General features: G+C 39.2%; 3 protein-coding genes and 1 long non-coding RNA gene across 6 annotated transcripts in view; 1 reads left to right on the top strand and 3 right to left on the bottom strand.

The window, feature by feature from the left end:
* Nucleotides 1–1,327: 1,327 nt before the first annotated feature.
* Nucleotides 1,328–18,166, top strand: LOC143735301 (uncharacterized). Of its 3 annotated transcripts, XM_077225441.1 has the most exons (7): nt 1,331–1,542; nt 2,637–3,041; nt 3,498–3,569; nt 5,663–5,737; nt 17,711–17,752; nt 17,839–17,891; nt 18,098–18,166. In XM_077225441.1, the coding sequence occupies exons 1-7, from the start codon at nt 1,497–1,499 to the stop codon at nt 18,134–18,136; spliced, it is 732 nt and encodes a 243-aa protein (XP_077081556.1). In that variant the 5' UTR covers nt 1,331–1,496; the 3' UTR covers nt 18,137–18,166. The 3 variants fall into 3 exon arrangements, with proteins under 3 accessions (XP_077081557.1, XP_077081556.1, XP_077081558.1); XM_077225442.1 differs by lacking the exons at nt 17,711–17,752; nt 17,839–17,891; nt 18,098–18,166 and adding exons at nt 5,866–5,916; nt 6,186–7,682 and having other exon boundaries at nt 1,328–1,542; nt 5,663–5,773; XM_077225443.1 differs by lacking the exons at nt 17,711–17,752; nt 17,839–17,891; nt 18,098–18,166 and adding exons at nt 5,869–5,916; nt 6,186–7,682 and having other exon boundaries at nt 5,663–5,773.
* The window catches only part of LOC143735322 (ladderlectin-like), a 242,472-nt gene continuing 228,450 nt past the window's right edge, over nt 12,952–26,973 (bottom strand). Inside the window, exon 5 of the mRNA XM_077225476.1 lies at nt 12,952–13,039. Coding sequence (XP_077081591.1) covers nt 12,972–13,039 — 68 coding nt within the window. The 3' untranslated portion in view covers nt 12,952–12,971. The remainder of the gene's footprint in view (nt 13,040–26,973) is intronic.
* Nucleotides 13,209–15,136, bottom strand: LOC143736304 (ladderlectin-like). Its single transcript, XM_077227048.1, has 5 exons — nt 15,073–15,136; nt 14,880–14,947; nt 14,579–14,709; nt 13,511–13,633; nt 13,209–13,331 (listed from the first exon to the last, which is right to left on the bottom strand). Exons 2-5 carry the CDS (start codon nt 14,938–14,940, stop codon nt 13,209–13,211), a joined length of 438 nt encoding a protein of 145 aa, XP_077083163.1. The 5' UTR covers nt 14,941–14,947; nt 15,073–15,136.
* On the bottom strand, nt 21,576–22,233 carry LOC143735395 (uncharacterized). The gene is made up of 2 exons (XR_013203161.1): nt 21,913–22,233; nt 21,576–21,835 (listed from the first exon to the last, which is right to left on the bottom strand). It is a non-coding gene; the product is annotated as an uncharacterized LOC143735395 (long non-coding RNA).

Genomic DNA, 26,973 nt, shown 5'->3' with positions numbered 1-26,973 from the left:
AAGAAATATAGGGATGAGAGGATGAGGTTAAACCAAAAGATAAGTAAGGCAGGAAGGAAGTGGAACCTCGAAGGTTTATTAGGCACAACAGTTGATGGGGTAAAGGATACACAGAAAGCAGTTATACAATATTTAAAAAACATAGGAATATATTAGAGGATCTAGTTTTTTTTTTTTTTTTTTATATATAAAGTAGTCCCAACGGATAGTTCATGCTGCATACTCTGATACAGTAGGTGGCGGTATGCACCTTTAAAGTCATGGATGCAATCTGCCATAAAACGGAAAAGAAGAAGAAGAAGAAGAACGGGGAGAGAGAGTGGCGTGGGACCCGCACAGGACCCGCAGCTGTGACCAGCAGTAAGAGAGAACGGAGAGGAAAGAGTGCGGTAACGCAACCGAACTGAGCAATTGAGCAACGGGAAGAGTGATCGCTGGACTGAACCGTGAGAGCTGGCACAGTGGGCAGAGTGTTTTTTTTTTGTTGTTATATGCTGTAGTTAGATGAGATCTACGGTGAAGGCGCATGAGCGCACCTTTCTTTTTCTGTTATTTTTGATTGAATAAAGTGCGAGCCACAAGTTCGCCGACACCCACACTAACTGAACTTTGTTACAGCATCGTTTCTGAGAAAATCTGATGGAAGGCAATTCAGTTTCGTTTTCTGTTAAATTGCTTAAGAATGGTTGAAAATCTTGAAATATGTGGAGTTTTGGGTACTTTGAAAGTTTTCAAAGAAGGATGTTATTTAATTGATCATTAAAAAACGTTTTTGTAATAATTCTACACACACACACACACACACACACACACACACACACACACACACACACACACACACACAGACAAGGAAATCCAAAAATAAATCAAACACTAAAGTAGAACTATTTTAATTGATAATGAATCATAACATACTGCTTTGAAAACGTTTAAAGTAGGCTAGGCAATACCCTACATATTTCAACCAACCAAATTAAAACTCACAACTTGCGCAATTTAACAGAAAACGAAACTGAGTTTGACTTCCATCACGTCATTTTCTCAAAAACGATACCAGCCTGATTACGTTTAAAAACAAAAATGCGCTCAGTAGCCTACTCCCTACACACTGCACCACACGCATGAGAACACAAGCATGCCTATATATATATATATATATATATATATATATATATATATATATATATATATATATATATATATATATAGGCTATATCAAATAAAGTCATGTCTATATAACACTGCCCCACACGCAACATCACTAATAAATAGTTGCAGCCCCGCCTACAGATTAAGAAATAAAGGCACACTGTTTACTATCGCTTTCTTTACACAACATTGCAACCACTGTGAGCACTGAGCACCTCCGTGTCCTGTCCTCTACCATCACAGGGACTCAGACAGCTCCGGGGAAACGACGATGCAGCAAAATTCAAGAGTCGATTAAATTGATATAGCATGTGAACAACAACAAAAATTAAACAAAAATTAAAAACATGGGAAGTTATCATTTGTTCACTCTGTTTGTTTTTCTCGTTGATGGTAAGTCGCTTGACTTTTTTGAATTTTTAATAGGTAATGCATTGACATACTTAGAGCAAATGCATTAATGTAGAAAATGCATGAATTGAAAGTGCCTAGACTATACCTTGTGTGATGTCAATTGCTTTGGATAAATGTCTCTGCCGAATGCATAGGTGTAAATGAACGAAAAAACGAAACTTATAGTTTGCTGTTGATCACGTGACTTTCTGAGAAACGATACAAGCCTCCATACTTTTCTTACCCTACATATGCCCTTGAGCCTCTGTTTCATACTTAACACATACCACTAATAAATGTTCTAAACTGGTTTAGACTACAGCTGGTCTCCCTGAATAACCATGAGCTCAAACTTAAGTGCTCCAACTCCTTTAAAAGCAAACAGACCAGCCACTGCGCAGTATAGCCCTAAAACCAGGAAACAAGCTCAGGCTGGTTTAAGATGTTTATCGGAATAACAACTCCAATCTATTCACCTAGAATCATGACTGGTCAAAAGGCATTGATATCTTACTTGTTAATCGTATGAGTTGGCATATGCATACGTTTGCCCCAACTTCAGAAATAGTAGGCCTATTTAATACAGAAGAGGATTAGGGCCAAGCAATAATAAAACAAAATATAATAAAAAAATAAAATTTCAAGATTAAAGTCAGTCATTATAATTATAATTAATTATTCTCATTATAATATATTAGTCATTATAATAATAAAAATAAAACCATTTTGAGATTGAAGTCATTATAATCCGAGATTAAGCTGGAAAAAAAGTCAAAATATAATGTTGAAAAAAAAAAACGAATTACATTTTGAGAATAAAGCTGTTGTTTCGAGAAACAATTACTATAAAGACTTTAATGTTGAGATGTTTATTTTTTTATTGCTAGGCCTTAATTCTCTTCCGTAATAGTAGTTCTGTATGAAGGATTTTAATATTTACAAGTAAAAGTCTAAATTTTTCCACCACAGAGTAAAATTTCTTTACCACAGAGATCTTTATGATTTAAGATCTTCTGTCATTGGCTTTCTCCTAATCAAACACATTGCTGTGTTTTTGATGTGTTGAAGTAATTATTGTCCATCTTTCTCTCCAGGTGTGGTTGGTGACTCTTCTGGATTGAACTCAGTGTCAGTGATGGAGGGAAGATCAGTCACTCTAAACACTGGTGTTACCAAACAACAACGTGACAAGATGCTGTGGTATTTCAACAACACTCTCATAGCTCTGATCAACGGAGAGCCCAGTACTAGCTGTCTGTATGATGGAGAAGACGGGAGATTTAGAGAGATAGTAGAGGTGGACTATTCGACTGGATCTCTGACCATCACAGACATCAGATCTGAACACGCTGGACGTTATGAAGCAAATTTCATCCAAAGCAAAAGCTCAGGAACCAGCCAAAGCTTGAACCGAAACAGCAAGTGTGACAGCACAAAAATCACCAAAAAAATGAGCAACATTGGCGACACCATACAAACATTAATCGTTTCCGTCAGCTGTGAGTCATTTAATCATTGTCCTGCAGCATTTTTGAAATTGTGATTGTTTGAATGACAAACTGTCACACTGTGTCACATTGTCACACTGTCACACAGACCAGTTTATATCCTCTTTCCTGGTAATGTAAATATAAAACCTGTTTCGGAACAGATTTGCTGCATTTCTGGTTTGGCAAGTTTAGACTGAAGCTGTTGATATACCTTCTTAATAATCCAACATGAAAAATATTATTATTGGTCCTAAAAGGCTCTTTTTCTGACTGTTTATTTATATCAAACACTATTATAGTTGATCACTATGGTTGGTTATGTTTCTTATACAGCAATGTAACTGATATTAATAATGAGACACTGCAGGGAGTATTTTCCTTGTTTTTAAATTTTTAAGACATTTTTAAATCAATTGTTGTGTGCTTTTATTAATTTCGTTACTTTTATTCTCTTGTATTTTCCAGCCTCTCTGTCTGTTCCTGCCAAAATCGTTGACGAATCATACGAGACGGTGAAGGAAAAAGAGTGTGACAGGAGTATGTTTCATTCTCCCTTCATTGTTTACAGTCATGTGAAAAAGTTGGTGTGTTTGTGTTGAAAAGCTGTGTTTGGTTTTTGGATCAAATGTGGCGCTGTGCTAGCCTGGCAAGCCAGACATCAAGATGTTGCGTCTGGGAACTCACCATTGGCATGCCTCAATCTGAGGGGCGGGATAAATGGTTTTCTTTCCAAATCCCAGGCAATAGGACAGCGCTACAACCAACCAGAGCAACGAACGGCTGTGGCTGTGTGAGTCCCATGCGTTTTTCCACCAGCGGAGCTAGTTGATATATTAAACTTTTGCCGTATCCGGTCGTCAAAACTCCGAAAACATCTTCCTTTTTTAAGAATGACTTAAGTGCCGTTCTCTTAACTCCAAGTCCTCCAGAGTCGCGGCCAAAGCCGATTCGAAAGACCGCTGTTCTGCATCTTCTTTGTTTTCAAGTTGCAGGGAAATCACCTATGGAAATCACGCGAAACCGTCACAACTCTGCCGTCATTATGTTAAGCCCGCCCACCAACTCTATACAAGATATGATTGGCCTGACTAGAGTTTGGTTTTTCCAGCTCGAAAGCCAACGGAGAGTTGTTAGACCACACTGGCTGCAAAATAATTTTTGCTGCCGCTAGGGTGCGTCTAGATTTCTAGGCTAGCGCTGTGCATTATGGTCAAACATCTCCACTTTGGTTTTGTCTGTTCAAAGGACATTGTTCCAGAAGTCTTGAGGTTTGTCCTGTCAACCCTTCCAAACATGCCTTACTTGTCCAGTCATTTTCCAATTGTACTGCAATGAACTCTATCATTTCACACTCTAACTGAGGCCAGTAGAGCCTGAGGTGTAGCTCTTGGGAGTTTTGCGATTTCTGTGATCTTTGGGTGAATTTCATGGGACGTCCACTCCTGGGAAGATTGACAACTGTCTTAAATGTTTTCTATTTGTGAATAATAAATAATAATAAATAATAATAATAATAATAAACTTACTGTATAGAATAATGGACTTCGAATTGTTTGGCAATGGCCTTGTTAACCTAGCCTGGTCCCACCAGACTCTCGTACATTTCATTTGTACATAGAGTCTGGCACCGCTCCATTGACAAGCGTTAACTTCCTTGTAGGCGGGTACTCTACTGAAGTCTAAAACTATTGGATCTGCCCAGAGTCACTCTATCTGCCATAACCAATCGCTAACGTGTGGTTGTGACATATGTATTTTCCCGAACCCCGTAGGGAGGATGGCCACCAACAAAACTAAGCAAAGATTGTTCTTGCTCCGGCTTTAACTTCTTGATATTCGGCAGCGTTGCCACAACGGACCAAATGGCTTCACTCGCATCTTTCTCATTACTGAACTACAACTCAAAATAATGCACGACATCAACGTCATCGTTCTCAGCCACTCCCTCTGTTCGCTGATTGGCCCGGTGAAAAATTGATCGGAGAAAACCAAAGACTACAGCACAATCCCAGACGTAGTACTGAAGGAAAATGAAAATTGGGCGGAGGTACGAAGGAGGGCAGAGTCAGGCTATTGTTAACCTTCATAGATTAATGGCAACAACAATTTTTTTTTTCTTATGTGACTTTTATGTCACTCTAGAGCAACATTCGTCACATTTCATTTCTGTCACTTCAAAAATGTACATACCTGAAGTATTACAGTGACCGCTGTAGATACAAGCAAAACATCATAAATGTTTAGAAACTCTGCCATCTTTTTTCATATCCTCGTCTTTGTTTTTTTAATATTGTGTGCGCATAAATTCGCTAGCTTCCTTGGCAGGTCATGCTATACATAAATGCATAATGCTTACTTTAATGTCCTCCGTGTTTCCGTATGACAGCGTGCTGCGTGATGTCTTTTTATCGTTATTTTGGATAAACAGCGCCTGAATGATACCGTCTTCATCTCTATGGAAGCAGTGAGGGTGTCCTCGGTTTTTCATACATGTCTATTTTTATTATGTCCCGATCCATAAAACCATGGAATTCAACGAGGGTGTAATTCATTTTTTTCACATGACTGGATTTCCAATTACTGTATCAGATTCACTCACACTAATGACTGTGTGTGTTTATCTGTTCCAGGTTCAGTTCTGATGCCAGTTTCTGTAGCAGTAATATGTGTTGTTGCTGTTCTGATGTCTGTAACTGCAGCTGTTGGTGTGATGTATCTACGTCGCAGGAGGTCTACAAATGGCAAGTGTCACCTACATGTACTATAGTAAAAGCAAAACAACATCTTTATTATGCAAAATTAGCATTTCATTGTTTGTGTAATTTTTTTACAGCAGAAGTGGCGAAAAACAAGCTTGAGCAACTGTTGAAAGTCTGAATATGAGGTAAGATACTAAACTACTGTAGTAGAACATTTTCATCAAAAAATACGGTATGGTGCAAATGTCTTAGTCATGTTACAACCTTCACAAAAATTTGCCATTTAAAAAAAATAGTTTTGTAATGAGACAGAAAAGAATGTGAATTAATGCTTTAAAAGCAACTTTTGGACTTGAAATTGACTTCTTGTGCATTAAATAAATATATCTGCGGAAGGAGCTGTGAAAGAGCAGACACCACTCTACCGTTCTTCTCATTTTATCCTGTTTTATAGGTTAACTGTAATCTGTCAGCTGAGACTCCTGAGCCGGAGCCTACAACAAATACAGTTTACACATCAAACACCACAGACGATCATGGAATCTGAGTGAAACGCATAATCTGAGTGAAAAAATATATGAATATCTGACCAACTATCCAAACAGAATGAGCAGTAGTGTAAAAATAAAGTAAAAATAGAGTAAAAATGAAGTAACCAGAGTAGTCACCAGCGGGAATCACAAAAACGTAACCACCGTTGAATTTATGAGCGTGTGAAACATTTTAAACAACAATACAAGACCTTAACAGACAAAAAGCTCAGAAGTAACATGACAAAATATTAAACAGTTAAAAAAAAAAGTAAAACAAATATTAATCATAATGAAAAGAAAATGTAAACCAATGGTTGGGTTTGTCCATATTTGACCCATATTTGAGTTGAAATAACCCAGTATGCAGATGACACACAGCTCTATTTAACTATGTCACCTAACTCTGCAGACTCTCTCCCATTGACTCCCTGTGCAAATGCATTGATGAAGTAAACCGTTGGATGTGCCAAAACTTTCTTCAGTTAAACAAAGACAAAACTGAAGTCATTGCCTTTGGAAACAAAGATGAAGTTCTCAAGGTGAACGCAGACCTTGAGGGTTGCGATCTAAAGACAAAAAATCAAGTCAGGAATCTTGGTGTGATTTTTGGAGTAGGATCTTAGTTTCAGTAGTTAGTAACGTAATCTGGTGACATTACACATTTTAGGTAATATAATCTGACTACTTTTTGTACTTGAAAGAAAATTTATGAAGTTAAAAATGTAATCATAAAATCTTTACTTATAGTTGATAAATAATTAAAAAAATAAAACAATCTAAATAAAACACTAAATAAAAAAAAAAGATTAAATATTTTATTTGTTTCTGTACTCTATTTTCTATTTAATTAGTCGCCTGACTAGTAGCCGCTCTGAGTGTGCAATTTCATAAAACTTTTGAGAACATAACATTTAAAAGATAAAAAAGGAAAATAACGGAGAATAAATGAATTTTTAATAATTTCCTGGCATTTTGTGAAAAAAAGTAATCATAGTCAATAAAAGGTTACTGTGTTCTGATTATGAGCATCTAAAAAGTATTATAATGTAATTACAAGTGCTTAATTTTTGGAATCTGATTACACTGTAAAAACATTTGTGTAATTTTAACATATTGTGTAACATATTGTAAAATTGTTTAAAAAAACAACCCTGTTTATAAGTTCAAAAACTGTAAAAGATCAGACATTTCATGTAATCTTTACAGTTAAATTCTGTTTAATGTAAAGTTTTTAGAAGTAAAAAAGGAAAATCAAATAATAATTTACAGTGCAAAAACTGCAAACTGGCAAATTCCCTGTGTGAAATTGTCTTTTAAAGAATTATGGTTCTTTATAGTTTTTGTTATTAGTTATGGACAGTTGGGTTTTAGGTTTAATATCTTCATGTTGTTTAATAAATGTTTATTGCATTATTCAAGTGTTGTGTGTTACCATGATGGTGTTTTGTGTTTGCGTGAATGACTCTGTGCACCTTCTACTGTATACTAGTGTAATTCAGCTTGTTGAAAAGCTACTTCTTCATGTGACTTCCTCTTTCACCACCTGCATTATTGTCAGTATATGTTAAAGGTACAAAATAGATTTTAGTAGCAGTGTGCGTTGTTGGATTTACCGGTTTAAACTGCAATTTTCTTTAATTACAGTTTTATACTGTAGAATTTGTTCTGTAAATATGTTTACATTTTTACTGTATTTTTTTACAGAATTATTCTGACAACCACAGCTGCCTGGATTATATACTTTATACACCATTAACAAACCATCAGTATTTTAAAGTACTGTTTCTTGTTTATAAATCACTCAATGGCCCAGGACCTCAATACATTGCAGATATTCTCACTGAATATAAACCGGCTGAATATAAACAGATCACTCAGATCATCAGGATCAAGTCAGTTAGAGATACCAAGGGTTTACTCAAAGTAAGGAGAGTCTGCTTTAATCTATAATGTCAGCCGCAGCTGGAACCAGTTTCCAGAAGACATCAGATGTGCTCCTACAGTAGTTATATTCAAATCCAGAGCTAAAACACACTGTGCTGTACGTCCGAGTGATTTGCACTTTATCTATGTATCCTTCTCGTCATATTTAACTGTTTTGATACATTTTAAAATTGTGTACATACAAGTACTACACTGTTCCCACTGACCAAATAGAAATCACAGCACAATCATTCCAGTGGACAAGAAGAATCTCATTCATAGATAACAGACGTGCTGATTTTTAGAGGTTCTGTAACCGCAAACAACGCTGTTTGTTTCTCATTTCTGTGATTTCTTGTTTTCTTTCAGCTGAGACCCCACAACATCAAAAACACATTTATTGATTTAGCAGAGTATAAGAAGCGTACACAAGGTTGGTTGTGGTGGGTTAGTTAAGGTTGTGTGGAGGTTAGCAGCTCATTTCACGCATTTCATTTTTACTATGTTATGTAGTGGCAAATGTGCAAAATGAAATACAATTCAGTTCATACAATTTCATACAAAAATGGAAATTCATAAAAAAAATACCTTTTCTAATGTTACTGGGTTGGAAAGAAGCACACAATCTGCCAAGAAATGAATCTGTCACTGTGACACTGTTGTCTTATAATCAACATATTATAAATACGGCAAATTATGTGACTACTTTTAAATCCAGATTAATAAATTGATAAAAGTTTGATATCTGTTTAGCTGAGCAATGAGAACTAAACTGAAAGGAAACTCAGGAACATGAACAAAAATTCAATGAAACATAACATGTGACAGCATTGCTAGAATAAAAAAAAAAATTATAATGTACTGGTCAACTGGTGAGTAGCCCTGTTTCATACACTGAGCAATGCTGTTTTTACTCACATTTGCTACTAGCAGATTTTTCTTAAAAACCCCGGTATTACAAAGCTATTTTTGAGGACAGCATTTTATTAACCCTTCTTTGAATGTCACTTCAGTTTTTTTGGGATGGTGATATACGGTAAAACTAGAGCAAAACTGAACAATATCTTGCTGAAAATAAAAATACACTTTTATATACTTGTTAATGTTAATATTCTGCTTATTCTCACCAATCCCAAATCTCAACCACAGATTCCTGATAAATGTGATCACAAAGTTGGATCTTGAACTGACTGAAGACATCTTCTGACGTCTGCATACACCACTTCATCCTCTTTAACATTCTATACAAAACACATTAAGATTGAGTTCAGTTTTTTTCTAATAACGGATCAGGTCCAGCTTCTTGCTACTCTTAGCGTGAATCAGCTTTACGAAACGCCATACTCGATATACTTCATTTAGACATGCAAATATTTAAAATTCTATTACAGTGGATATTAATGACAGACTTGAAGTGTTTAGAGGCTGTCAGAAATCAAATACTAATTATGACATATGACAGTAATACCAATTTTCAAATAATACCAATTTCAAATGTCATAAAAAATCTTTTCTGATTTGTGTTTGTGTAAATGTAGTCTTATTAAAGCTAGTTTGACGATTTAAGCTAGTTTAAAAAGCTAATTTGAATTTAAAAATTAAAATAATTCTCATTCCGATTCTGTTCGGTCACATATGGAGAACAGCAGAAATATGTGCATTTTTGTCACATTCATTTCCTTTTTTGTCAGACAAAAAAAAAAAAACTTTCAGTATACAAAACTCCATGAAACAGATTTAAAGGATGCAAGTTGTGAAAATGACGTGATCTAGGACCTTTTTACAGTGCGTGCTGTAAAGACTTTACTTCTATCCTTCACAGCCTCGTTTCAATCGCAATGGCATCTAACCTGACTGAGGTCTATTAGGGCTATACATATACTTTTTTAGTATTACTTGTAATAATATTTGTTTAAAACTGTTGCCTTGATCAGTTTTTCTACATTTCCTGCAGATGCAGAAGATCACGATTATAACAACAATCATCAGAGATCCAGCAGAGATCAACACTAACAGAGACACTGAGACTGGAGGAACTGAAGGAGAGGAAAAGAGAGACAATAGTGTAAGTGAATACATCAGTCTGATCTACAACAGAAGACAGAGATCAGGTCAGTAAATACACATATATCATCAGTGCTGTGGTACCTGCACATGTGTGACAGAGTGTGTTGATGTCCAGATGTGTGGTCTGGTTGCTGATGGGATTGTTCAGCACACAGCTGTAGGTGTTTTTATCCTGATATTCCACCTCCAGAGGTAGAGAGAGACTGATGCTGAGATCACACACACTGATGCTGGACAATACACTGATTCCTGCGTACCAGGAGAGAGTCACATGACACACATTCAACACACCAATGAACAATTTGATGATGATCATGATGATGATGAAGAGCAGTCTCTGCTGATGACAGGAACAGGCAGACGAGCTGGAAAACATGAGAAATTTGATTTGATTGTAAGAAAAAATGACGAGGATGTTGAAGATTTAAAGATTTATTAAAGAATAGCAAGGACAAAGTACACAAAGCACCTTGGGTTCACCGGTGTCAGAATGATCCCTGAACATCCAAATCTTAAACCTTTTATCCTGTTACAGTTTACCACTCTTAATGTAAATTAAGTTGCTCATGTTGTAACAGCTGTGGTCTGTATGTTAATAAAGTTGAGACACATCATTGTCTGAGATCATAGTTCCCCTTCGTAGTCACTATGAGTTCCGTCGTGATGATGAATGGGGTTTCACTTAGAAAGCCTATCAACTTCGACTCCATCCCCAGTCGGTTCAGCTGATTTAGGACCAGTTCGGGGACTCTCAGTTAGACCTGTTTGCCTCCCACGACACAACCCATTGCGCCCTGTTTTACTCCCTGACCGAGGGCACGCTCGGCACGGACGCACTGGCGCACAGCTGGCCGCGGGGCCTCTGCAAGTATGCGTTTCCCCCAGTGAGCCTTCTTGCACAGACCTTGTGCAAGATCAGGGTGGACGAGGAGCAGGTCATCTTGGTTGTGCCTCACTGGCCCACCCGGACCTGGTTTTCTGAACTTGTACTCCTCGTGACAGCACCTCCCTGGCCAATTCCTCTGAGGAAGGACCTCCTTTCTCAGGGACGGCGCACCCTGTGGCACACCAGCGGTGGTGGCTACCATCACTAGCCTACGCGTTGAAGTGGAACCTCTTCGTCAACTGGTGCTCTTCTCACTGAGAAGACCCGAGGAAATGCACGATCACTGTCGTTGGAGCGAAGGCTGTCTTCCTCCAACCTGAAAGTATATGTTGCCACACATCACAACGCAGTTGATGGTAAGTCCTTGGGAAAGCACGACCTGGTCATCAGGCTCCTGAGAGGAGCGAGGTGACTGAATCATCCTCGCCCTCCTCTCGTTCCCTCTTGGGACCTCTCAGTGGTTCTAACTGCCCTGCAGCGGGCTCCCTTTGAGCCTCTGCAATCAGTGGAGCTTAAGTTCCCGTCAATTAAGACAGCGCTCCTGGTTGCATTGGCCTCCATCTAGAGGGTAGGGGACTTGCACGCACTTTCCGTTGACGAAACGTGCCTGGAATTCGGGCTGGCCTTCTCTCACGTGATCCTGAGACCGGATATGTGCCCAAGGTTCCCACCACTCCCTTTCGAGATCAGGTGGTGAACCTGCAAGCGCTGCCCCTGGAGGAGACAGACCCAGCCTTGGCACTGCTCTGTCCAGTATGCGCGCTCCGCACCTATGTAGACAGAACGCAGTGTTTCAGGACCTCAGACCAGCTCTTTGTCTGTTATGGTGGGAAGCTGAAGGGAAAGGCTCTCTCCAAGCAAAGGTTGTCTCACTGGATAGTGGACGCCATTGCTTTGGCATACCAGCAGCAAGGTCGACCGTGCCCCCTTGGTGTGAAAGCCCACTCCACCCGGAGTGTGGCGTCCTCTTGGGCTCTAGCGCATGGCGCCTCGCTAACAGACATTTGCAGAGCTGCACGCTGGGCGACACCGAACACATTCGCCAGATTCTACAATCTCCGAGTGGAGCCAGTGTCCTCTCATGTACTCGCTTCAACCAGCCGGTTCTAGGATCTGCTCAGGTGTCTTCACTTGCTCGCCATTCCACTCCACGGACTGGATACGTGAGATATTTCCTCAGGTGAGCTTCTCCGCAAGCCCTGAGTTCCTCCAGCTTTGCTGACGTCAACGCCAGAGTTATGCCACTGGGAGCTTTCACGTTGGCTAGGTGCCTCCGTGTGCATGGTTCCCCCTCTAGGCGACCCTTACATGTGTATTTCCACTGTAAGCCTCTCTGAGCATGTGTTTTTCCCTTGGCAAGCCACCTATTTTTTTCTGCTCATGCCCTTTGTGTTTTCTATCAGCTTCATAACTAGCAATGCCAGAATAGTGAATGAATCACTATCTAATTAAACCGTTTTAGAAAATGGTCTGAAATTGTTCGTGATACAGTTTGATTCATTCAAACAGTTTACTCAATTTCTGATTTGTTTGCAAAGGTTTCTCGCACAGAAATAATGGGATATTTTATAAGAAAGAAAACAACATGCCATTCTAATAACCATATCCTCAAACCTTGCTACACAATATTTTTTTTTTTTACATGCATGAATTTTATTGTCCACAATGCACAATTTGCTTTTTCAATGCTTTTATTAATTTGAGTGTTTCATGGAAGATATGGAAGAGAGATTCAAGTTTAAAAGAGATTTTATTTCAGAATATCATTTTTGTAAAATTGGAAACATTTAGTAAATGCAGTTCAAAGTAACTGTGGAGCAGCAGGACGGTCTCACAGGTCCTTAACACAAATATAGGGTATTGAGTCTGAACACGGCCTGTCGTTCCAGCTACGGTCAGCTGTAAGGTGGAATAATGAAATAAGTTATTCTGATAATTATATTGTTGTTAGAATCAAAATCAAATAGATCGTTCAACTTAAGGTACTTTGTGAAATCCAAATGAGTCATTTCATGTTACTGTATGATGTAAAATTGGATTGTAAATTATAACTGGAAATATAAAAAAATCAGACTGTATTCTTACGGGGGATCTCCAAACAGTTCTCTGGACGCTGGTAATTGTTAGGTTCTCCAGTGCGCCAGTGGGTATACAAAAACACACTTCCATCACTCCACAACCAGTGTCCATCCTAAAGAGTGAAGAGAGTGAATAAAAGAGTGCACCTGTTGTCAGACTTCAGGAAGAAGCGAATTAAGTTCAGATTTGAAGTCAAAACATCTTTATTAGAAACTTTGCCTTTACTGTTTAAAGCAGAAATTATAATTTAGACAAACAAATAGGTCTCTTAGGACACACAATTGAACTTACTTGTACAGCATCATGAGCACCAATCCAAGCACGTGTGGAAGGAGGCAACAGACTCAGCAGGAAATCATTTTCCAGTTTATTACGCACAGATGCGAGATTCGCACCAAGACTTTGACAGTTTCTCTAAAGAGACAGAGTTTTTTATTGTCAATACAAAAATCTATTTTTTTTTTTAGCATAAAGCAAATGTGACAACATTTTAGACATTTGCAAACAAAGTCTGCTCTGATTGATTATTTGCTCAGTACTAATTTTCTGTACTATTTATTTGCAGAAAAGAAAGTTTTACTATAAAAATTTTAATTCCTTGTAGGAATGACTTAGAATAGACTTGAAGGATTTACTTGATAAAATCCTTGTAACAATTTGCACTAACACATTTTAAGTAAATTTGACTGATACTGCTCTGTACAACCTACTTGTTATTATCAAGTAAAATCTACTCACTGTCGGATGTAAATTAGTTTGAAATAAATAATAAAATAGATATTGAATAGATTACATACTGTATCTATATCATAGAAGTAGCATGGCACCTGAACACCTCAATACTTGGCACACAATACACAATGACTTTAACATTCGATAGATCGTTTTTGTGTGATAGTGTCGTTTTGAGTAGAAAATTAATCCAGATGTCACAAAATGGCAAGTTACTAAACCTGACAACACAATCAATGATAAAACGGTGTAAATACAGCTGGAAAACAGTGAAAAATCAACCTTATTAATTATTTATGCCCCAGGGCATGATGGGAACACCAGTATTATAAAAGTTGAGTAGGTTTTACTTAATTGTATATCTTTGATATTTACGGTTTAATTTCTACACGCTTGAATTGAGTACTAATATATAATTTACTTTGTTTTTTAAATTCTTGCCTGAACTAACTTTTTCATGTAGAAATTACATTTGTTTTTTGTTTTTTTGTAGCATTTACTTCACCACAGAATATCAGTTTAAATGAATCATTTGACAATGCACTTATATGTCTTTACATCTGTCTTTTAGATGTAGTTAAAGACACCTAATATAAAGTGTAATCAAATCTTGTTGTAACACATTACCTCTGCTGTGATCCAGTTACTCGGATGAGAAAAGTACTTGTAGCATCGGAGTCCAAGTTTCGTCCATGTAGCGGGGCATCTTCTGGCTAAATCAACTGCATCCAGTCCATTAACATTTCTTGTATTATTCACTGCAAAGAATGTTTTAATTGTCATTTATGCAGCTTATTTTATGTTTTTGTGATTATGTGCTGAAAATATGTGTACTTGTAAGCCCCTTATTAATCATGCAAATACTAGTCAATAGAATATTGTACATTTCCAAAATGTTTGGGTTTTTACAAATAAATGTCTTGTTTACCTTCTGTATCCCCCATGGAGAAGATAATGAAAAGAAGCAGAAAACTTTTCAGCATTGCCATGATGAACATGAAATGAATAAGCAGGAAAAATTAAATGTCTGCATGCACTCATATGCTGCACACTGCGACTCTAAATGCACTTAAAGACAAAGCACAAAAATACTTCAGGTAGAACGTTTATTCAGAACTCACTTTGGTTTTTAAATTGTTGCCTTCAGAGTCTCAGAGGAAGATTTTGTGAAGAGACAGAGCCTGTGTAACAGCATAACACTGTCATATCTATTGAATGAAGATGGGTCATATTTATACACATAATATCAGGCAATAAGATCTGGGTGTCCTGGGCAAAGATCAAACTTTACCATTTCTGGCATATTAGTTATAGATTTATAGCAACAATTAAGAGAGGTCAAACGTTCAAATGTCCGTGTCTTGAGTTTCTGTTACGTGCGAGTGTACCAGTGTTCAAGGTAATTTTACTCAATGTAGCACTGATTTTCTCAAAGGGCGTCACTTCGAGGAAATTCATTCTATGTCATAACACCACAAGAACATAACGACGATAAGATAAATGGCCTAGATAGATAGTGTAAGGCTGTCTAACGCGATGCAATGGCGGTATTTGATTAGAGGTGAAGGTCTTACGCCTTCCGTCTTTTCTCATGGCAAAGGGATTTTTTATTAAATGCAATACATTTTCTCCTATTTATTAACTCGTTATTTCATCTGACTCCATAAATGAGAAGGTTTAATGATATCTGTGCATCATTAAATATACGTGAATGTTTGACTATTCCTTTTAACTGAAATGAAAATAAAGTCAAAGTCTGTTAGAACAATCAAATATAACAATTTATTATGTCAGAGGTAAATGTATTATTTCAATTTCATAATCAATTGAAAGATAATCAATGCAAACCATCTAATGCTCTAGAACAAAGAGGAAAATCTTTTACCCGACATTATGAAGTAGCCTACATGAATGCTGAGTCTCGGCGTCCCTCAGCATTCACGGGCTGATCTGAGATACAGAAAGGCCCTGAGCTCTCGTTGCGTTTCCTTATATAGACAGGCCTCATTTCAAATCTAAACATGGGTTTACAGTGGAAATTTACCTGTGGGTAACCATTTGCTAGTAGTGGGAAATTTGCATTCAGCTCACAATGGATATTTGCATTCAGAGAAATGGTCAGAAGGTGCTAACTCAAAGACAAAGTTGTTTGAATATCAAATATATTTCTAAACTCTTAAAGGGCACCTATTATGCCCCTTTTTACAAGATGTAATATTGGTCTCGGGTGTACCCAGAATGTATTTGTGAAGTTTCAGCACAAAATACCCCACAATTAATTTATTATAACCATTTGAAAATGTCATTTTTGGGGCCTGTTTTAAAAAGAGCTGTTTTGGTGTGTACCACCTTAAATGTAAATGAGCTGCATATCCCCGCCCTGCCTTTGGATGAGGGCGTAACTTGCATACCTATGGCAATAAACAGTCGGTAGAAGCAGAATGGCTGAGAATGACAGATCCGCTGTTTTGTATGTCATTCAGCCGTACATGTTTGAACCGGAATCAGACCCAGATGATGAAGAGACTCCGGCAGAAGAAACACAAATGAGAATGGACCAGGACGTCTCGGAATGGTTATTTAATACATTTATGTACTTGTTGTAATCGCGTCCCCTTTGAAATTATGGATGTGCAACACACACACAGACACACACAAACTGTGATAACGTTGGCGCAATTTTTTGAAACTACAAACACAAATACTGTGATAATGTTTGCTACGTACAAACGAAATTACATTTATGTGATGTTTCTGTCTGCACGCCAATATCCCTCGTTCTACAGCTTCGTGTCGATGTGCTGGCCTTTGTATATAGCAATTTTGATGTCCATACTATGGAGTGAGAATCATGCCGAAACCTCACACACACACAAAACGTGTTTTACTCACACGCAACGATTCACAAACAAACTCAGTGTGGTTTGCAAATACAAAACATCACTCACAAACTAATGCATTTTGTTCTGCAAATAAAGAACGTACCTATCAAACAAATACAGTATGTTTTACATATACATAGAAACATATTTCTTCAATGACAAAAATATCTTCCAAGTACAAACTAAAATCTTTCAAGTACAAAAAAAAAAATCCTTCAAGTAAAAAAAAAAACCTTCAAGTACAAAACAAAATTCTACAAGTGCGAAACAAAATCCTTCAAGTACAAAACAAGATTCTACAAGTACGAATAACTGTCACGTGACTTTTGGCACTAATTTTCCGCCTTGCTAATCCACACACAAATGCCTTACGATCCACACACACGCTGGTAAACTGTCATGTAATTAACACTCCACAACAGCAGGTGGCGCTGTTACCGACTTGCTTGGCGCCGCCATGGACATGGAAAGAGAAGAGAAGGAGAAACGCTTTTACTCTTGACCATCAGAACCATAGACATCTATATGATGTCTATGATCAGAACAGTATAAATTAAATCTGAATTGTCTTTACATTGGCAAGCTGAAAGTTTGCCAATGGAAAGCTTACATCTCTTTATTTTAGTTTCTCGATGAATTGTCACTGATAAAACGGTACATACATCACTGTATGAAACAAGTGTTCACTTTTAAACAGAATCAGATTTAGATTTACTCTCTCAGACCGTCTGATATCTCATTGTGTTAGTTATAGATCAATCTGACAGATTCACTCACACTAATGTCTTTTTCTCTTTCGCTGATCCAGGTTCAGGTCTGTCTTCAGGTGTTGTAGCAGGAATATGTGTTGCTGTTCTGCTGGTGTGTGTAGCTTCAGCTGTTGGTGTGATTTACTATCGCCACAGGAGCTCTAGAAAGGGTAAGCATCACATACAGATGAGAGGGAAACATCATCTTAATCGTGCAAAATTGTTGTTTCATTACGTGTGTGATTGTTTTCCAAAGCAGGCATGGAGAAAAAACAACCATACGCTTCTGTAGAAAGTCCCAACAAAGAGGTAAGATACTGAACTACTGTAGCTTGACATTGTAGTTACTATGAAATTACATCACATTCAGATCTGTGTTTGATTTCACCTGCACTGACTAAATCATCCCATTACGAACTAAACATTTCAAACAGAATCTAATTCACTAATGACAGATGTGCTGATTTCTGTAGCTGTTTCTTTTTCTCGTTAACCTCGTCATTGTTTTCTTACAGATGGAGAATTTCTTACAGACAAAGATAGAGGTCACGTGATATGAGAGGATCGTAACAGCTTCCGCAACATTATTCCTATTAAATAATAGTGAAATGAGTGGACACATGATGAAATGCTTTGCAGCCTTCTTGTTAATGATAAAGCACTTATTACCCGTTAGTGGTGAATGTGTGTATTCTGTAATCCACTGGTGATTCAATGTATATACAGGTTATTATAAGCACGGTGTTAATAAGCTTGAAAATGACTTTTGCCTGATGAAAATGCAAAATATCTTCAGTAAAACTTTTCTTCAATTAACTGAACTCTTGACTCCTGGTCTTCATTCATCATATCTGGTTCTGGGTCTTTAACTGTAATATCCCCTTACACTGGAAACAGATAATGTTAACTGTGTGACACTAATTTTCTAGCTGGGTGTTAATTTGTAATTGTATCATCTAAATGTCCTCTCATTATTTGTGTGAGGAAAAGTTACTGCAAGGATATTTCAGCTATTGTAAATAAGCTTATTGAACAGATATTTGATAAAAGTACTTATATTGTTATTTGCATCTTATAAACCTGATATACATTTAATATTTTAGCAAAGTCTTTAGAGCAACAAATGTTAGCAGTTTGTATTTGTGTAACAAGGCAAGACACCCTTGCAAACAGTTTTTCTATTACAAGTTTTTTTAAATGTTGTTGAAATATGCAAATGAGGCGTTATCTAATTAAATATGCACTAATTCGCTAAAGTTCTAGAACACAAATCTAAACATTGGATGAAGTCCGGTTCAAAATTCCTTTTTATTTTTTTATTTCTATTTTGGAAATTGATCACTTCACAAATCAGAAATTACTATCATCAGCCAAAAATAAATACATTTTCACCATTTTGTTAGGAATAAAATGTTGTATAAAATCAGGAAAATTATATATAAACAAACCCATCTGAAACCTTCAGAATATAGATAGGAATAAAACTGTAAAGTTTGGTGTAAGTGTTACTGAAGTGGAGATGTCTGGCTCAGTGTTGGAGGAAAAACTCATTTTAAGAGAACGGCCTTTAAAGATATATACTGTAATTGAAATCTACAGACGCAAATAAAGTGCTCTACAAGATACAGTTAAAAGTGTATTTTGGATGTTTTTCCACTTGTCTGAAAAAAACACTATGAAAAGCCCAAAATCTGACAAAAATTTACAGATGCATGAAAAAACTGTTTTTGTAAAATTGTAAAATAACTTTGAAACAGAACATGATTGTAAAATTAATCTTGTTAAAAGTGCATGAATTAATTTTCTTCTTAAATTATTTATATTTAAATTACAAATAGGATTGGGCTTTCTTGCTAATATATACAACAATATATAGATTCAATCATAGAATCATGGCAAATATTGCATCATTGGATTGTAGTTCATTTCTTCATAAAGACATTAAGTACACAGTTTAAAACCATTGTTTTTGTGTGTGTGTTCGTGTTTTTCTATCCAGGGGCCCGTTCTTCGTACGTTGCTTAAAACATCCGAGATCAAACGAGACATCCAAGATAATATCATCGTGCTCATCATGATCCGGCTAATTAGGTTCTTCGAACTCTCCTGCCGGTTATGATTAGTAGGCTATAGCTGGATTGGGTTATCTGAGATAATTGCGCGTTCATGCGCTGGGTTAAAAGGGGATATGTATCGATCAACGCAGTCTGGAAACATTGATCAGCAACGCTACTATTGGCTGCTCACCGTGGCCAAAGAGCGCGCTCGGTTTTTTTCTCCACAGAAGAGCAAGAGTTATTGCTTGAAGGATATGCAGAATTTGAAAACTTAATTAAAACGCCAGGGAACACCTCAAAGTGTGCAAAAGCCAAGAGAGAGGGCTGGCAAAACGTAGCAGACAAATTAAGTTTGTAGTTAGATGTTTTTATCACTTATTACAGTATATATTTGTATATTTTAATAATTTCTAAATAATTAATAACTTTGTTCATTGTAATGTCAGAGTCACCATCCACTACTAGAACATGGGAACAAGTAAAAGTGAAGTACTAGAATATTCTACATAATAGTAATTTGTAGCCTACTAACTAATCTCTTTTAAAAAGGCACTGTTAATAAATGTTTGCCTGTTTATAAAAGCAACCAAGAAAAAGGCTGAGAAAAAAAAAGAAAAGAAAAACAAACAGGTGGTGCTCCTGCACCCCACATTATACCCAGGCAGAAGAGCTGACCCTTGGGTTGAGTGTGAACTTTGTGGAGGGCATCCCTGGGTTCAGCTCTTCCTCAGACCCACAGCCAGAGGCCAGGAGCAGAACACCTTCACTGCTGGGAAATGAACTTTAAATGATCCTAGTACACTGTAAAATAATTTGTTGCTGCATTAAATTAAGTAGGCCTATAATCCAAATGGCTGTCCAGTCATATCAACTGTTAAACCTTGAGTAGCAATGAATTGCTTTGACTTGTGAAAGTCTACATGTGTGACTGTGAAACTACATAGTTAATGTAAAAAAAAATATGTTGCCATGAGTTATTGATCACATTTCCCCCCAGTGTACTTCATTGTAATGAAATTGTGTTTTCCTCTTTTGTGCAGTAAACAATACACCAACACTTTTATGTGTTCCCAAGCAAGTGGCTGAAGCATGTGCAGTAAGTGGACTTTTTCTAATGTTACATCAAAAGGGAAAAAAGTAGCTACAACACTTTGTAATGCCCATTTGGTTTCACTTTATTTGGATGGTCCCTTTAACACATTCAGTTGACTATAAGTAACGTTGCACCTACATCTCTACTAACTCTCACTAGAGTGTTAGTAGAGTATTAGTAGACTGGTAGGGTTAGGGATAGAATAAGTTGACATGTAGTTGCAAAGTTACTTATAGTCAGTAGAATGTCTGTTGGAGGAGCATCACAATAAAGAGTTAGCAGATATTGAGCAGACAGTCTACTAATACTCTAATGAGAGTTAGTTGACATGTAGTTGCAAAGTTACTTATAGTCAACAGAATGTTCAAAAGGGACCATCAAAATAAAGTGTTACCGCCCATTTTTCCCCCAATGCACAGGACAGTGAAGAAACCCTCTCAGGTATCTTAAAGTGCATAAATAACTTAACTTAATTTACACTTGAGTACCTATTATTTCTAATATGAGTTGCAGGAGTCCACATCTACAGAAGAGTCTGCACAAAGCAGTGATGCAGAGGTGTGCAGTGTTGTACTTTTCCTTTTAATTTTTGATGCATAAGCCATGTGTTTGACAGGTTTACCCCTACCCCTAGAAAACAGAGTATTTTGAAAATACTTGACAACTTAAAGAAAAAAAAAACTGGCACTAGAGATAGAGTTGCTTCATAGGAACTTCAGAGTAAGTGCTAATATATTATTTCACACAGAGTACAATATATATTATTTGCAGGCAAAAGATGACTTGATCACTGGCTTTTCTTTACAAAGAACAATTAAAATAAAAATCAAGGAACTAAGCATATTTGTCTTGTCTTTTATTAAACATTTAATGAAATGTTTTATATTTTTTCTGATGGTGCAATGTTGTGTAATATGGCCCAAGCGATGTCACAGGCCCTGTCAGGTGCAACCCTCAGACTTTTCAGATACTTTAGTTGGCTAAAGTTCACTTCATTGTGTGCCCTTGTCCTGGCTAGAGCTGCATTGTAACTGGTCTGGGGTTTGGGTCAGGGAATGGGGTCATAAAGCACCTGTCTCCAAGCAGGATCCTGTTGTAATCACCTGTTTAATGGAAAAATTCAGTTCTGTAGGATAAGCATGTATAATACAGTGAGCTTGATATTTATATTTTTCCTTACCATGTTCAAATAATGTGCATAAATCTCTGAAAATTCTTGAGTCATGCACAGATCCTGGCCATATTTGTGATATGGAACTAGTCACACACCATCTAAGAGATTTTAGTCAGTCAACTGCCTTTTTAAAATTTGATATAATACTAATCTGGATAAGAATCGCAATAGTAACTTGCCTGCACTGTTATTAAAGCCCGACTCCGACGAGTCGAACATTTATGCGTTTCCAACAAATTAATGATGTTAACGACATCCTCACGAGTCATGAGAAAAATGATATCTCTCAAAAAGTACACTATCACGCTGCGCTAAAAGACTTCCCGTATCAGCTCCGCTTAAAAAGCCGCGATCTAATCCTGTTAACATGAAATAAGCCTGCTGTTGGCTCGCGAGCAGGTTCAAGCTGCGCACCTGTTGCTATGACAGCAAGTCCAGGATGAGCGTCGAAGAACCAAACAATCCAAGATCATGCCAAATCGTCAACAATCAAATCCAGCTAACTGAGTTAGCGACGTACGAAGAACAGGCCCCAGGACCGGTGAGGTCCCCATGAGGAAACAAGCCTATACATCATACATAATTGTTTTTGTACTATATTTCCTTCTAATGGACTTTTGTTATGGTGTACATTTACACTGTTTTAAAAAAAAAATGAATATATGAAAAGGGGGTTTCTAATCAACCGACATTATTCATACAAGTAATAGTTTATTTTATTATGACATCCCTTTAATTAAAATTGAGGCCTGTACAGGATTTATAGATGTAAAGCAGTTTGGTGGGTAATGTTCAGTTTTCAGTAAAATTCTACAGTGATTTATTGGTATGACACACATTTTTACATTTGCATTTGCGGGGTTGCTGTATATGAAACAAACTGAAAAAGCAACACAGCATAAATTAAAAATAACTAAAAAAAACTAACAAAGGAATGTAAAACGGAAGGCATTAAATAATAGAATAATCCAGAATATTCATCACCAGATGTCCCAATACACCAGATTCAGGGAATGAACCTGAATGAACTTTACCAACCAATTCAGAGAGCATTGATAAGCAAAGCTTTCACTAAAAATGTGAAAGTAGGACAGCAGCTATGGTTTCCTCCAGCAGGGGGCTCAAGCCGTGGTAGGCTAGTCGATAGCAGGGCAGCAGTTTCTCGTTCTCTCCAGCAGGGGGCTTGGGCAGTGGGAGCCTGGTCAGCGTCAAGGCATCCGCTGCTTATAATACTCGGGGTTAACCCAAGTTACTAACATAACCCACCCAGGTTACATGTGACTGATTATCTATAGGTGCAGACCAAACAATACAAATCAAAGTACTCATGTACGCACTCTAAACAGTTAGACACTTCCCATCAAGCAATAGGACAGTTCAAACGAACTGTATCCAGGCAAACGTCTCCCTGTAGTTGGGCTGGGCTGGTTAGCTACTGTGTTGGGAGAGCAGAAAATCAGTCGGGCCGATGTAACTAACTTGCATAGGAATATTGAGCATAACTCTGCATCATTGTCATAAAGACATGAAGATGGACTAATTTCACTCAGGCAACCAATCAGTCTCTAAGGGTCATTGTGAAACTATCAAGCCACTCCCTAGAAACCATTTAGAGCACCCTAGCAACTGATCCCATAAACTACCATTATAAAAGGCCCGGATGGATATCTTTGTAGCACACGAGTGTGAGTTTGACTCATGCAAACATTCAGTCTTAAGTTTCTTCTTGGACACTCTGTATCAACACCCTAGCAACAAAGGTTGAGCTCCCTAGCAACACGTTCCATTCAAATAGATCAAAAGGGACATCTTTGGATAGAAGTGTCATAGAAACATGAGAGTGGGCTTGTGTAGTAGGCCTATTGTGTATTTTTTGACTAGAGACAGTGCACACAGTAAGCACAATTCACATTCTCTTCAGAAAATCTAGTTCTCTTACGAGAGTATCTCTATTACTGCGTAATATCTTACGCTATGGGGAAAACCTCTTTTCCACGAGATATTGAAGCCAAAAATTATCCTTAATTTTGAATTAATGCAAAACGCTGTGCAGCAGCATGCAGACATAGGCAAGACGGCTTGCGTGCCTATTGGCTGCCCTGCGGCAACAGCAGCAGCCTATCGAGAGTGGCCCTGCGTGACACACACCCAATGGGGGCACTTCGCGCCCATTTCGTCACGTCCCGCCAGAAAGGGCGTGGTCCCGCCCTATAAATATGGCTCGATTAGGCTGGTACACTGATTTTCATCTCTTCAGCGAAGCATCACGCATCGCTGGATCCGGAGTGAGAAGCCGCGCCGTCTGAGATAAGCACACAGCGGGACGAGCCTTTGAGTCTGAAGTCGCTGGCATCGCCGCCTTTAGCCGCCGTACCTGCTACGCTTTCCGGCGTCATATCCTTTTATTGCAAGTGTGTGTGTTCGCCGCTGCGACACACATTTTTTCACTGTCTCTCTCTCTCCTAAAAGAGCTGCGTCTTTTTCAAGATGCATAGATCCTGCGGCTCGTGCCGAGCCACACTCAGTTAAGAGGATCGCCATTCTGCGTTTCCTGCCTGGGTGAGGATCACGCGGCTCTCGCTCTCGTCGACGGCGGATGCCCTCACTGTGAGCTATTGCCTATGGTGACTCTGAGGACTCGCCTGGCATCATTCTCAGAGCCTGCACTTCAACCCGCTGTAGCGCCGCGCCGTAAAAAGCGCCGTGCCCAGCGCGGCCCCGAGCCTTCTCCTGCCCGCCAAAGCTCGCCGGTTCGCCCGCCAGCTTCGCCGGCATCGCTCGAGTCCCTCACCGACGGACAGCGGCCGCCGTCTGCCGCCGCTTCCGCCATTGAGGTCGACGAAACAGCCCCGAGCCTTCTCCAGCCCGTGATAGCTCGCCGGTTCGCCCACCAGCTTCACCAGCTTCACTCGAGTCGCTCACTGACGGACAACGGCCGCCGCGCGCCGCCGCTTCCGCCATTAATGACAATGAGATAGCTACATCTGTAGAGAAGGCCAGCTGCTCTATCCTGGCATCGGACAGTGAGGATTGGGCGAGCTCTGTGGACCTCCCCTCTTCTGCCCGCGAGTCGTCAGGGAAACGGGCCAGCGTCTAAACCGCGGCTAGCTTTCTTTACGTTATAAGAAAGCTACCCCGCCCCCGCCCCCCGTGGGCATGCGTCACCGGCGAAATGAGGAAAGAGTGTGTTTTTAGTCCCGCCGAGGCCGGACCAATCTCCATTTCTCAAACATTTCTCAGCTCCTCTTAGTTTGAGCGGCTGAAAATGTCAATATTGCAGCAATGAGCCTGTTGTATAACACGCACGCCTGCAAACAAACGCCAACACACACAAAACTGTGATGACGCTCTCTTATCTGCTCGAGCTATTTTAAACCTTTGTCGTTTCCCCCCCTGTGGCTCAGTGGCGAAACCCAAAGCCTTCGCACGGGAGACCCGTGTTCGAGCCCAGCTCTCGCAGCAGATAAAGTTTAGTCTCGCTGCGGCCAGACTTGCACCGAAACTTTTCGCTCGTTCAGTTCCAAGAAAATGCGACTGTTCCAGTGCATTTTGCAGTAAACAAGCCGGTACCATGGCCCGCTTGCCTGCACAAAAATGCCGTTTCCACGGCGACCCAGAAAAATCATATAAGCAGTGTATTTTCTGGTATTCCGGCCACAGCCGATGGTGTTATGAGTGTAATAAAAATGCCCACAGCCCAGTGTTCATTTCTACACACATACACAGCCCGCCACAGTGCAGGGCTCGCACAAATGAGATCGACTCAGGTCATTGTGCATTAAATGTAGTGAATGTGCCCACAACCCAGTGCCCACAAACACTACACACTGCATGTGCCACGTTTTCTGTAAAACGAAACCAACACACATACAGTCAGCTAAGACCCACAGTGTTTAAGTCTTGCTGCGGCCAGACTCCACCGAAACTTCTCGCTCGTTCAGTTCCAAACAATGTGACCGTTCCAGTGTATTTCGCAGTAAACAAGCCGGTACCACAGCCCGCTTGCCTGCACACAAATGCCATTTTTACGGCGACCCAGATAAATCCCAAAAAGAGTGTATTTTCTGGTATTCCGGCCACGGCCGATGGTGTTATGAGTGTTGTAAGAATGCCCACGTCTCAGTGCCCATTCCCACACACAGACACAGCCTGCCACAGTTCAGGGCTAGCACAAATAAAATCGACTCATGTCGATTGTGCAAAAAAAAAAAAAAAAAAAAAAAAAAAAAATTTGTAGTGAATGTGCCCACGATACAGTGCCCACAAACACTACACGATGCGTGTCCCTCGGTTTCTGTAAAAACGAAACCGACACACATTCAGTCAGCACAAGCCGACGGTGTTCTCAATGCAGTGAATGTGCCCGCTGTCCCGCGCCCACATTCCTTCACAGACACGCTCAACCCCACGGGGTTTGTCCCGCTCGCTCTCTCTCCATAACCTGTCATAGAGAATTCGTGCGCGACCAGGCTGCCCGCCGTGATCGGCGCGCCTCCCGCCTCGCACGCTGTAAACACAGTGTTTATGTCTCAGCACACCGGAGCTCTGCAACCGCTGCAATGCCGCGGCCAGAGCCCGGATTTCATTCTACCCCTAGCTATTCACGCAGATGCGTGGGCAAAGCTGCCCGGGGTATCAGAGTGGGTGTTGAACACTATAAAGAGAGGCTATTCGCTACAATTCGCTCGACGTCCCCGCCGTTACACGGCGCGAGTCGAAACCTCGGTGAACAACGAAGTATCTCATCTACTTCGAGCCGAAATAGCGAAACTGCTGGGAAAAGGGGCCATAGAACCTTTATCTCAGGCTCAGAGCGAAGGGGGGCTATACAGCAGATATTTTCTGGTACCGAAGAAAGACGGGGGTCTCAGACCCATTCTAGATCTGCGACAGCTGAACAGAGTGCTTATGAAGCGCCAGTTCAGAATGCTGACAACCAGGAAAATCCTCGCGCAAGTGCGCCAAGGAGACTGGTTTATGTCAATAGATCTGAAGGACGCCTATTTCCAAATACAAATAGCGTCACGTCACAAGCGATTCTTGAGATTCGCCTTCGAGGGCCAGGCT

Source organism: Siphateles boraxobius, unplaced genomic scaffold (genome assembly GCF_051911475.1).
Source record: "Siphateles boraxobius isolate OS27281-9 unplaced genomic scaffold, OSU_SipBor_1 13, whole genome shotgun sequence".
Classification (NCBI taxonomy): domain Eukaryota; kingdom Metazoa; phylum Chordata; class Actinopteri; order Cypriniformes; family Leuciscidae; genus Siphateles; species Siphateles boraxobius.
The sequence above is the reverse complement of the archived record's forward strand: the minus strand, read 5'-3'. Positions and strand labels throughout refer to the sequence as shown.

What these genes read in the sequence shown, in the direction of transcription:
- LOC143735301 (XM_077225441.1), top strand. Translation starts at nt 1,497, where the DNA reads ATGGGAAGTTATCATTTGTTCACTCTGTTTGTTTTTCTCGTTGATG. An exon ending in GTCTGTAACTGCAGCTGTTG is followed by an intron (nt 5,738 to 17,710) that starts GTGTGATGTATC and finishes GTGTAGCTTCAG; the next exon opens with CTGTTGGTGTGATTTACTAT. An exon ending in CCACAGGAGCTCTAGAAAGG is followed by an intron (nt 17,753 to 17,838) that starts GTAAGCATCACA and finishes TGTTTTCCAAAG; the next exon opens with CAGGCATGGAGAAAAAACAA.
- LOC143736304 (XM_077227048.1), bottom strand. Translation starts at nt 14,940, where the DNA reads ATGGCAATGCTGAAAAGTTTTCTGCTTCTTTTCATTATCTTCTCCATG. An exon ending in CTCCATGGGGGATACAGAAG is followed by an intron (nt 14,710 to 14,879) that starts GTAAACAAGACA and finishes CATTCTTTGCAG; the next exon opens with TGAATAATACAAGAAATGTT. An exon ending in GTAACTGGATCACAGCAGAG is followed by an intron (nt 13,634 to 14,578) that starts GTAATGTGTTAC and finishes CTGTCTCTTTAG; the next exon opens with AGAAACTGTCAAAGTCTTGG.